Genomic DNA, 12,704 nt, shown 5'->3' with positions numbered 1-12,704 from the left:
ATGTTAACAGAAGGATTTTGAATTGAATACGGAATTGGACCGGGAGCCAGTGAAGCTGTTGGAGAACAGGAGTGATGTGGTGAATGGAGGGGGTTCGGGTTATTATGCGGGCAGCTGCATTCTGGACCAGTTGAAGTTTATGAAGGGATTTGTGAGGAAGGCCGAAAAGGAGAGAGTTGCAGTAGTCCAAACGGGAAGTGACGAGACTGTGGACAAGGACAGCTGCAGTGTGGGGGGTAAGGGAAGGGTGGAGGCGATTAATGTTTCGTAGATGGAAGTAGGCTGACCGGGTAATGTTATTGATGTGAGATTGAAAAGATAATGTGCTGTCAAGGATGACACCCAGACTCTTAACCTGGGGGAGGGTGAAACGGAGGAACTATCAATAGTGAGAGAAAAACTGTTGGTTTTAGATAAAGTGGATTTAGTGCCAATGAGGAGAACCTCAGTTTACTATTTAATTTGAGGAAGTTTTGTGTACAGTAAACCAGGTAAATACAGTCAGTAATAGAGATTGGTGGGAGAGTGGATAAGAGTTTGGTCGAAAGGTAGAGCTGGGTGTCATTCATGCAGATGTGTGCTAGACAGAGAATTCTTCAGTTGCAGGGAAGACTTTACTAGGCTAAGAAGGGGCAAATATATTAATTAAGTATAACGAGGTTGGGTTCCTTCAACTTTCCATCCTATTAAAAACGGCTAGGCTATATAAGATAAGTAAGGGATAATGTAGAGCGATGCGGTTGTTATAGCGAATACAACCCGGAGGGGTCTTGAATCAGCCTGAAGGGGTTGTATTCGCTATAACAACCACCTCGCTCTACATTATCCCGCTTATTACATGGCAACCTACCAAATAAATCAATAATTTGACACAAAATATTGATTTAAAAAGGACTTTATTGATTTAAAAACGATTGTATTGTTTCCGCTAAAGAAAATAGTCTGTTCCGTCTCAAGAAATAACAGACTGCATTCTACATTAGAATTCAACCAAGCCGTGTAATAAAAAGTATTGTATATCGCCAGATTTTATAGTATAAACATATTCAAGTGTAAATGAGAACCATTTTGAGGAGGATGGCAGGTGTGCAAAAAACACACACAAAAAAATGAAAATTCGAATCCCAACCCACAGAACGAATATTCGAATATTCGGGTCCAGCCCTGTTTCACTCCAATGTCAAAATTATTTCAGTGTGCTTTTAAAGGTGCACTGTGTAATTTTAGCGGCATCCAGTGAGGCTGTGATTTGCAACCAACAGAAGTTACTGTGGCCGACAGGAAATTATGTCATCGTCTGAGACAGCAGAGAGTAGCCAGTTAAGCAATAAGGTTTCTTTACAAAGATAAATTAAGAAATTAGTTTTACTTAATTATTCAGTAAAACAATGAATGTTATTGTGAATATTATTGTTACTTGTTCATCATTGTGTCAGTGTCAGTTATTCGCTGACTTTAGCTAGGTTCTTTGCTCGAAAAACAACATTGTGACGAAACACGTTTGTCAGTTTAGGGCTACTGTAAAAACTTGTCGGCGCATTTCAATGTTAGGGGACATGCGCTGTATGTAGATAGAAATGGCTCATTCTAAGGTAATAAAAACATAACGCTTCCATAGCACCACTGAAAACATAGTTATGTATACAGGGATTAAAGTTCTCCGTCGCTACGACGGATTTCCGTTAATTGCAGCAAGTCTATGACGGATTTCCGTCAATTGCAGGGTTCCAGTCTGTCCTTAATGTCTTAAATTCACTTTTCATAATTTTATGGCCGTAATAGGCTTTCATTTCTCAAATAGTGTAATAAATGTCTTAATTTTAGTTTGAATAGGTCTTAAATTAAGGAAAGACGAGGTGTATTCACCCTGCTGAGGGGGATGTGATCAAAGCCTGGAGTGGAGCAAAAGCACGTTCCTCTCTCCACTCTAAGCATTCTGTAATCACTTCGCTGATGATCCACTCCGGGTTTTCAATTACCGCTCACGGAAAGTGCATGTCAGGCTACAGCTGAGCGCTGAGGTAGAATATTTCAGTTACCATGGACACACTTATTATAATGCAGGTAGGACTGGGCGATATATCGATATAAAAAATATATCGATATATTTTTTAAATGCGATATGGAATTAGACCATATCGCATATATCGATATAGTTCAAATTTGCGCTGTGATCCTTGCTCCCCTCTCCTCCGCTCCTCCTTTTCCACTCTGCGTGCGTGTTTAGAGCGTTATGTTATGAGAGGCGAATCATGACTACTTCAGAAAACCCAGCACAATAGGAACTACCATAAGTGACATAAGTGTACGCTGAAATAAAGTTTTTTCACCTCAGAAAAACGGACTTTCTTGTCCTGTCAGCCGTTATCCTGTTCTCGTAGCGAACACTCTTCAATTGCACGCGCAAATGCAGCGGCGCGCGCTGTGTATCGCCTCACTGTATATAAAGTGCAAAATAAACTACGAGCATGCAATGCCGTTACGTTGTAAATTACACGAAATAAAAGTAATGCAGGGATGATTTTCATTCTATTCACTAGGAGCAGTTTCCATGTTTCATTAACAGTTATTGTTAATATTGTGTAATCACCATGATAACTGTCGTTTCCATATTAACCCCAAAATGCCACTATTTTTTTATTTTTTATTATTGTTATTTTTTATATTTTTAAATGACTGCAGTGGCTCATACCAACATTGTATTAACAAAAACTAGTTTGGGACTGCTATTTAATAGCTTTAGCATAGGCCTAATGTTTATTTATTAGTACTAGTCTACTATTAGTCATATTCTTACAATTTATGTTATGTAAAGGGGAAAAGTACTTGTGTGTGTTAACAAATTTTGTGTAAACGTGTTATAATTTGACTATATATACACACATATTATACACGTGTATATAAATATATATATATATATATATATACATACATACATACATACATACACACACACACACACACACACACACACACACACAACCGGTCAAAAGTTTTAGATTTTTAATGTTTTTAAAAGAAATATCTTCTGCTCACCAAGGCTGCATTTATTTGATTAAAAATACAAACAAAAATTGTAATATTGTGAAATATTATTCCAATTTAAAACAGCTGTTTTCTATGTGAATATATAGTTAAGTGTAATTTATTCCTGTGATCAAAGATGAATTTTCAACATCATTACTCCGGTCTTCAGTGTCACATGATCCTTCAGAAATCATTCTAATATGCTGATTTTATGCTAAAAAAAACATTCATTATTATTTTCAATGTTGAAAACAGTTTTTTACATTTTTATTTCATGATGCTATGATGAATAGAAAGTTCAAAAGAACAGCATTAATCTGAAATGGAAAGCTTTTGTAACATTAAACACTACCCTTCAAAAGTTTAGGGTCAGTAAGAATTTTTATTTTATTTTTGGGGGAAAGAAATAAAATAAATCAATACTTTTTTTCATCAAGGATGAGTTAAACTGATCAAAAGTTACAGTAAAGACATTTATAATGTTAGAAAATATTATATTTTAAATAAATGCTGTTCTTTTGAACTTTCTATTCATCAAAGAATTTTGAAAGAAAATTGTAAACAACTGTTTTCAACATTGAAAATAATATTGAATGTTTTTTTAGCATCAAATCATCATATTAGAATGATTTCTGAAGGATCATGTGACACTGAAGTAATGATGTTGAAAATTCAGCTTTCATCTGAGGAATAAATTACATTTTAAAATATATTAAAATAGAAAACAGACATTTTAAATTATCATAATATTTCACAATATTACTGTTTTTTTATTGTTTTTTTATCAAATAAATACAGCTTTGGTGAGCAGAAGAGACTTCTTTTAAAAACATAAAAAATCGTACCAATCTAAAACTTTTGACCAGTAGTGTATATATACACATATACGTGTATATGTATGTGTATGTATATGTATGTGTATATATATATATATATATATATATATATATATATATATATATATATATATATATATATATATATATATATATATATATATATACATACACACACACACACACACACACACACAGTATATGTATGTAGGTGTAAAAAATAAATGGAGATGGGCTTGGCTTAGCGAAATGGGGGGAGAATGGCAAGCCTTTTAGTTCGTGGACTAAAAAAATCAAACAGCCAGGTACGTGTCTTTGCACAGTATGTCACAGGAGACTTCAATATGGCAATAATGGCAAAAAAGTGCAAGCTCGCCATCAATCAGAAGCTAGGCACAATGCTGCCGTTCGTGCTCTACAGTACACATGCTCCCTACCTGGTTTTCATAGATTAAAATAGCTTTTAAAATACGCCTACTGGCAATATTAAAGTGGTTTAAAATGTCTCCCCTTAAAACGCTATTGGTCGCGACTATTTAAAAAGTTAAAGGAATATGACTTGGCCTAAAAACACATTTCAGTCAGAAGAATTTTTTTCACTTTAATCCCTGTGTATATGATATTGCATTTCTGTCAACAGATCCTCTTAAATATTACACATTGCACCTTAAAATAATACCAATCTCTAGACACACACGGTGTATTCAATGAAAAATAAATAAATCGACAGAATACAATGAGAAATGTTATATTATTTATTTTAACAGTATGGTTTCTTCACTTTCAAGAATGCAACAGTAACTTATTATTTTTCACTAAAACTTAAATGAGCCCAAATCCAAGCATATATTAAATTATTGTTTAGTAATACTATTTCACATTCTAAGTAAACGTAATTAATGAAAACAAAAATATCACATATTATTGCCTTTTCATATGAATTTATCAAACTTTGCCCTATTATCATGTGAATAAAACAAAGGCTTTAGTGATGGTGTATTACTGAACTCTAGATTGTATTTCCACATGTGAATAAATCACTTTCAGTGTTTTCACTGTTACTGTCATTCATTCTTTAAACATATAATTTCAAAACACTACAGTTTGAGAATTATGATTGCTTTCCAATACATCTAAAATATAATATCTTTCTTGTGCTAATATTGAGCTTAAATGTACTTTGCATGTGGTGAATGTTTGCTTAAGTGCAATGTAATTATGTTACCGTGGTAATGGGGTCGTTGAGCAGCTCATTAGCGCCTCTCCAGCTGTTGGGACCCTGGACAAGCGCCTAGTTCACCTGTGCCTAGAAACAGTCCTGAATGTCAACTGTGATCTGTTACATTTATGTTATTGCCAGATGTTTTATCATCCAAGTGTTTTTCTAGAAAGTTCACATATAGTTTAAGTGGCAAATGCTAGATCTTGTGGCTTCAACATGATAAAATGAATATGAGAAGAATGAAGCTGATGCTGTGAAAGTGCTGGATTGAGGAGAGTTACAAAAGATCAAGAGCCGCACAAATCTGACAGTAGTGCAGGTTATTGATGAAGTGTGGAGGTGATGAGCTTTGATTTCTGTTTTCTGTAGAGTTTCCAGTCTCTCTCAGCTCCTCTCGAGTCTACAGACGTAAATGACAATCCCTTCAGTTCTCTCTCCTCTTTTGATGGCGAGAGAGAATCTGACCATCAGCTGAAAGACAAACTGGAGGATTTCTGCAAAGAGGAGCTCAAGATCTCTGACAGAGGTAAAGTCCTGGAGATTCATCAGCTCTCAGAAATGATCCTCCATCATCTCATATCATGTAGAAGATCATATTAGAGATGTCTTAGGAACTGATGCAGGAATCATTTTCTCTTGAAATGATAATCACACTCTTCATGTCTGTTGATTTCCACAGTCACTTTTACCAACATTGTTCCCAGAACCAGGAACGAATTCCTTCAATGTAAGTCACTAAGAAAACAAGCAGAGAAACTCACTGAGTATGTTCATGTTCTTCCTGTAGAAGGTGAAAGAAAACATGACAGAAGAGTTTTATAGTTGATCATGTAAATGATGATTTGCACAAGATATATTGAACATGAAGAGTTCAGCTACATTAATAGATCTGACAGACTGATAATTCCTGATTCTGATGTGTTTTATCTTCATCAGATTCCCATCAGCTCACTCTGGATCTGAACACAGTGAATAAACTCCTCCGTCTGTCTAAGAAGAACAGAGTGATTACTGGCACTGACACAGAGCAGCCGTATCCTGATCATCCAGACAGATTTGATGATGTGTATCAGGTGTTGTGTAGAGAGAGTGTGTGTGGACGCTGTTACTGGGAGATTGAGTGGAGTGGGATTGGTGTGTATATATCAGTGTCATATAAGAGCATCAGCAGGAAGGGACGGGGTAATGAGTGTTGGTTTGGATATAATGATCAGTCCTGGAGTTTGTTCTGCTCTCCCTCCAGATACTCATTCAGACACAATAACATGAAGACTAAACTCCCTATAAAGCCCATCATCAATAGAATAGGAGTGTGTAGAGTAGGAGTGTATGTGGATCACAGTGCAGGAACTCTGTCCTTCTACAGCGTCTCTGACACACTGAGCCTCATCCACACAGTCCAGACCACATTCACTCACACACTCTATCCTGGGTTTAGGGTTAATCCTGTGTTTTGGGATGATTTAGAATCATCAGTGAAACTGTGTCGATAGGGTTGCCACCTTCAAGGCAAAATAAGGGAAACCCATCTTTTCTGCAAATTGTGCAGTTTGCCTTAGTTACTTGACATTTACAGACCCATTGATAACTTTTTTTTTCTTATTCAGCCTTATATATCTCGCAGAATATCTTGCGTTTAACATCCAGACGTGAGCTCAACAAGGTTAAAAGGTTTACGGCAGTTTAAAAAGCATTATGGTGACATTATGGTGACTGATCTTGATACTCCGTAGATAGAAGTACAGTTACTTCTATAGAAATAAAAAGCCACTAAAATGCAATCGCGCAAATGAGCTTCTGTACTATTTGTGAAATTGATTTCTTTTTATTTGCTATTAGTATTCTACATATTGCAACATCTAAATCAAGTGCATTCTGCTTTAAAAATAACATACCATGTAATACAATATTTACACTGCAAAAAAATTACTACATTTTTTTTTTTTTAATAATGTTAAATAATAAGATGGCTTTCTTTGGGATCCAAATTTCAAAAAATAAATTAGATTTGAATTGTAATGATTTATGACTGCTGTGTATGCCTAATGATGATGATGATTTAATGCTCTTCCCTGAATAAAGGTAAATATAAATATATATTTAATGAACAGGTTAAATCTCATCTAACAATGTTTATATGACAACAATGTTGTCACTGTTGTGTTGTGTTCTGTTTAGTTTGTTTTCATTGGACTTGTCTACCTGTCATCTCGTCACGTGTCATCTTCAGTCATTATCAGTTCATCCGTATCACCTGTGTCTAGTTAATTATCATCTGTTCCACCTGTGTTTCTGTCATTAGTGTTCATCAGTGTTAGCATTTAAGTTCCTTCAGTTCACTCAGCCTTTGTCCGTTCTAAGTCTTAGGCTGCGTTCGAAATCGCATACTCAATGAGTAGGTACTTAATTTCAATGAGTACTTACTTAACGAGCGCTAAACGAGTAGGTACTTTATAGCCATATCTCGTTGAGTATGAATGCAAACCGGACATCTGCCATGTTGACGTTATCATGTGACCTACGACGCGTTATCACACGCGCAACAGCTTAAAAGATTTGAACGACACGTTTAATTCATCTCTCTGTAAATATCTTGATATTGATTAAACTTGCTCATTTTGTGGTCTTTTTGAAGAAACTGCTGCCCATTTATTTTGTGAATACATTTAGGGTTGATTTAAGTTCTTATATTTAAGCCTACTAATGTGACCCACCGTTTTATCCTTAACGATATTATTTATTTTTATTACGAAATCTCAAAATTGTCATCTCTTGTATATGTTGCTAATTTCTTTATTTTATATCCAAACATTTTCAACCACAAGCAAAGGTGGCAATTACTGCTTTGTTGTCCTCTTTTTCTTGTTGAATTTAACTCTCGTTTCATCCCTCAGGCCTATAAATAACAAAAAATGCATTTTTTGAATGTATTATAATGAATTATTTAAGAAAATATATATTAAGATATTCAGCCTTAGGTTATTTTTTCCTGTGTATAAAATTTCATATTATGTATGCAAACCCATGATATATATATATATATATATATATATATATATATATATATATATATATATACAGTGCAATGCATAAGTTAATACACCCATGCTAAAGTTGACTAAAAAGAGGAATAAAAAAGCCCTTGGCCTTTGGAATTAAAATAGCCCCACATCATCACATAGCCTTCACCATACCTAGAGATTGGCATGGGGTACTTTCCATAAGATCATCTCTCAATGCAAATCAAACGAGCTTTTAGGCTAACTGAAATAAAACCATGCCAATCTCTAGGTATGGTGAATGCTATGTGATGATGTGGGGCTATTTTAATTCCAAAGGCCAAGGGAACTTTATCAGGATGCATAGTATCCTAAAAATTAATAATAAAAAAATACTTAAAAATAAAAATCTGCCTGCCTCTATGGGAATTTAACATAGGGGTGTACTCACTTATGCACCATGTATTTTAAGGAAGAACATTTATTTATTTACGATACATTATTCATTCACAAAGAAAATTGGTGTCCTAAAAGGTTGGATTTTTCCTAATTTTTTAAATTAAGGCATTAAGTTCAATTTCCAAAATATGATTTTTTATTCCTCTTTTTAGTCAACTTTAGCATGGGTGTATTAACTTATGCATTGCACTGTATATCCTATACCTCATAACATCAGTAACTGGACAGCTCTACCTAGAACGGTTTTCCTCAGCATTTGTAATGTCTGCACAAAGGGCAGCTGTGCAAAGATTCGCCTTTGGAGAAAACTTGATTTTATATGCGAAACATTTATCTTTGGTAAAGTATCATTAATATGTATGTCATATGAAATAGCTATGCATGAATACACTCTAGATGTGTATGTAGTGAACATATCTACATTTTCATTCAAACAATAAATAAAGCATTAAATAAATAATTATATTTTATTTACTGACAACAATGTTTTTTACAATAAATTAGTAAAAGAATGAATCAAAGTCACCATCACACAATAAACAAATGCATATACAAGTCAACACATGAAACAAAGCTTTATTCAAACTACAATCATGTATGTAGGCTGAAGGCACTGAGGTTGTTGCGTATAGTGTTGTGCTTCACAATCTGAGACAGTAAGGGCAGGTGGAGTGATGGAGGGTCTCATAAGGGCAGGTGGAGTGATGGAGGGTCTCGTAAGGACAGGTGGAGTGATGGAGGGTCTCATAAGGGCAGGTGGAGTGATGGAGGGTCTCATAAGGACAGGTGGAGTGATGGAGGGTCTCATCCATGGCACCATCTCCAGGATTCAGCTCTGGGCTCCTCATCCTCAGCACTCACACCAGCCTGCTGACATTTCAGATCCTACAAAAATGCACAAACATAACACAAAAGCAGTCATTTTAACCGCACAATGTAATTTGATTTCAGTATTATTTAGAAGACAAAAACGCTTTTTTCCACAAATGCCGCCATCATCTTCCCTTGCAGGTCCTGCTCCACAAAAGCTGTGCGGCAAATGCACAGAAATCAAGAATCAGAAAAGTGCTGTAATAGCTCTGTTTGAAATTACAATATAATTAAAATGAACTACAACTTAATATTTAAATAGTTGTTGTTGTCCATTTCTGTAGTATACTCACTCAAAGCCTTTGATGGCAGCATTCAGCTTCATGAGCCACTCTCCACTGGATAAACACACATCTGTTCATCTGTCCCTGTAACATCCAGACAAGATTCACATAACCTCTGTTATTTATGAACTCAACACTACATTTACATGTTGAGGTTGTTTTAACTTTTTATCCAACATAAATGTTCCTCAATTTATCAACAGTAATGGACAAATAAAATAGATAACTTATGTTTAGTTACTTTATAGATTTGTTCTACATAATAGCGCACATTCATCACTCAGATGTCTATTTCATGTTGTGATGTGCTCTTCTGCAATACTTACTGAAGATTTTCCTGTCAGATGTAAATAGACATTTAAAATAAGCTTCTTTAAGATGTATATGGTTTATGTAAATCCACTTTAGAGACCTAACTTGCGTGTCCTTACTGGAGCTCCCCTGTTAGCTAACGTTATACATAATAAAACGTGTTTTTACAGCGAAATCATAACTATACTATACTGTGTAACCTCTTTACACCTCCAACACTTCAACAGTTTACTCTACAGTAGTTCAACACATGCAATTTTAACACAAGGAACGTGTTTACTCACATTTGAAAGCACCCGCGTCGCTGATCTCTGCGATGTTTGATAATGACGTATCCTCTCGCGTGGCCTCCTGGGATAGAAGAGTAGCCATCGGTCGAGCACTCGAAAATCTGGCCGGAAGCAGTAAGCCATCCGGGAACTTCTCGCCTACTCTTTTATGAATACTGATGTTTCGAACGTACTGCTTCCTTCACGTACTGTTTTCGCCTACTATATAGTAGGAAAGTAGGCATATTCGAACGCACTTAAGTCCGAATCTCGCGATAATTAGTACATCACCCAGGTAATTCTCGCCTACTCTTTTGGATTCGTACATACTTTTTCGCTCGCCTACTCTTTTTCCCATACTAAATAGTAGGGAAGTATGCGGTTTCGAACGCAGCCTTAGTCAGTGCGTGCGTGCGTGCGCGTGTGTGTGTGTGTGTGTGCGCGCGCGTGTGTGTACACATCCTGTCTGCCTGTACCTATTGGATAGGGATGGGCAAATGAAGACTCATGAAGCACTAAGGCTTTCCCCTGATTGTTCCGGGAAAAGATTCAAAGCATCATGAGTGTCGAAAACAGCGCCATCTTGTGACTGGTCAAATTTATAGCAGCCATTCACCCGAGTGTGCAGTGCCGTTGTTTAATCTATTAAGCACAAATAAAAGCCTGACAATGCTAAATGTTCAGTTTTCAGATAATATAATTCACATATTAAAGTGTGCCAATAAATTATAAAAATTCCAACAGAGTTAATTGCTTGATGCAAGCAAATGGTGGTTTAATTATTTTATGATTTCTATGCTGTTTAAATGGCAGAATATATGATGATGTGACATAGGCTTATTTATAAAAAATATTTTTAGTAAATGGACTTAAACTTCCAAAAACCTCTAGAGTAGTGGTCTGGGTTCAAAGATTCTGAAACGCAAAGTGAAGCATTCATGTGACTGGAAAGAAAGTGAGGCTTCGTTTTTCGTCGATCACGTGTTTCTCTGAAAATAATACGCGCTCCGGCACGGAGCTTCATGAGAAATTGCGCTGCGAATACACGCTTTGAAGCTGCAGTGTCATACTATTGGAATTATATTGTAAGTAAAAGTTTGTATTGGAGCCTTTTGCCTTCTCCTGCCTGCACCACACCCTAACAGAAGAACGGACCGCCCTAAAATGGACGATAGGGTCAAAATGATTGTCTTGGCTCAGGAGCGCCAGAACTTTTTTCCTTTGCCCTGGGCTTTTGCAGCTTTGCCGTCACCAGCGCCCTCGACGATGAGAGCCTGAGGACCTTGTTCCTGATTGGGGCCACTTTCAACTGCCCCATTGATCTCCCTGAAACCACGGGACTGAACTGGAGGGAAACCGTCCTCCGGTGTCTGGAAAGTGTCGGGCCTTGATCAGGAACAGAGCCAGGGAATTCTCATGCCATGCCTGAGCCCTTGTCTTCAGCCAAGATGGCCGCTGCCTCTCCACTTGAGCCCTCAGCCAAGATGGCTGCCACCTCACCGTCTGAGCCCTCAGCCAAGAAGACCGCCTGCACTTCGCGTCAGTCCTGCCGAGCCTGCGCTTCGCGTCTACCATATTCAGGGAGGTGGAGTCGCCGTGGGTCTGCCGGCCTGCAGCTCCAGCCTGGTCGGTGGATCCCCGGTCTCCACCTCCAACCTCCGCAACCAGGACTCCACCTCAGCCCGACGGTCCATTAACGGCTCCTACCTCCCTCAGCTCTACCTTGGCCCATCTGGTCAGCAGCTCCGCATGGCTCCCTCGTCCCCCCGGATCCACCTTGGTCGCTTGTCGACCTTCCCTCACCTCTGGACTGCACTCCTCTGGCTATGCCTCATCCCTTTGTCCCCCTGGCTCCATTGGACTCCTCACTCCCTTCAGTTCCTCCTTGGTCCTCACACCCTCTGTCTCCACCATGCCCATCTGTGTCCCCGCCTGCACCTCAGTCGCCAGAGCTGGCGGTCCCACCATGTTCCGCCGGATCCTCGGGATCGCCCGGACGCGTCGGCTCTCCGGCTCCACCCTGGGCTCCTCTCACACCTGCTCCGCCCCCGTCAGTCGGCCCCCTGGAGTCGTTAGCCCTGCAGACATGCAGGCAGTGAAGTAGCAATTGTCCGATGCAACAGGTCAGTGCCCGAAAGAGCACAAGCACATTAACTCAATTGCTGGAACAGAATAGAATGACGGTTTTCAAATGACCATGTTAAAGTCCAAACCTCAAACCCACTGATAAATGTCATGAACGATCACCCTCAAATATCAATGAACTGAAGAAATGTGTAAAGATAAGTGGGCTAAAACTAATCCAACACCTTTAGAGATAACCTGATAAATAATTACATCACATTATTTTTAAAAATCCCATGACATCAAAATTTAAGCTTTGTGGCTTGGTCTATGTGTGTCATGCATTGAGGCCATAAAAGTTT

General features: G+C 37.7%; 1 protein-coding gene and 1 long non-coding RNA gene across 3 annotated transcripts in view; one reads left to right on the top strand and one right to left on the bottom strand.

Moving 5' to 3' along the window:
* LOC311081145 (tripartite motif-containing protein 16-like protein) overlaps window positions 1-8,062 on the top strand; it is a 30,153-nt gene extending 22,091 nt beyond the window's left edge. For both annotated transcript variants that reach the window (XM_084111559.1, XM_084111558.1), the window contains 3 exons: window positions 5,455-5,611; window positions 5,765-5,812; window positions 6,022-8,062. In XM_084111559.1, coding sequence (XP_083967685.1) covers window positions 5,455-5,611; window positions 5,765-5,812; window positions 6,022-6,578 — 762 coding nt within the window. In that variant the 3' untranslated portion in view covers window positions 6,579-8,062. The remainder of the gene's footprint in view (window positions 1-5,454; window positions 5,612-5,764; window positions 5,813-6,021) is intronic.
* Window positions 8,063-8,377: 315 nt separating this feature from the next.
* On the bottom strand, window positions 8,378-10,895 carry LOC311081169. The gene is made up of 3 exons (XR_014605818.1): window positions 10,294-10,895; window positions 9,707-9,781; window positions 8,378-9,428 (listed from the first exon to the last, which is right to left on the bottom strand). It is a non-coding gene; the product is annotated as an uncharacterized lncRNA (long non-coding RNA).
* Between the last annotated feature and the right edge of the window lie 1,809 nt (window positions 10,896-12,704).

Source organism: Abramis brama (assembly GCF_963993115.1).
Source record: "Abramis brama genome assembly, chromosome: 4".
Classification (NCBI taxonomy): Eukaryota; Metazoa; Chordata; class Actinopteri; order Cypriniformes; family Leuciscidae; genus Abramis; species Abramis brama.
Note: the sequence above shows the minus strand (reverse complement) of the source record. Positions and strands in the feature narration are given on the sequence as shown.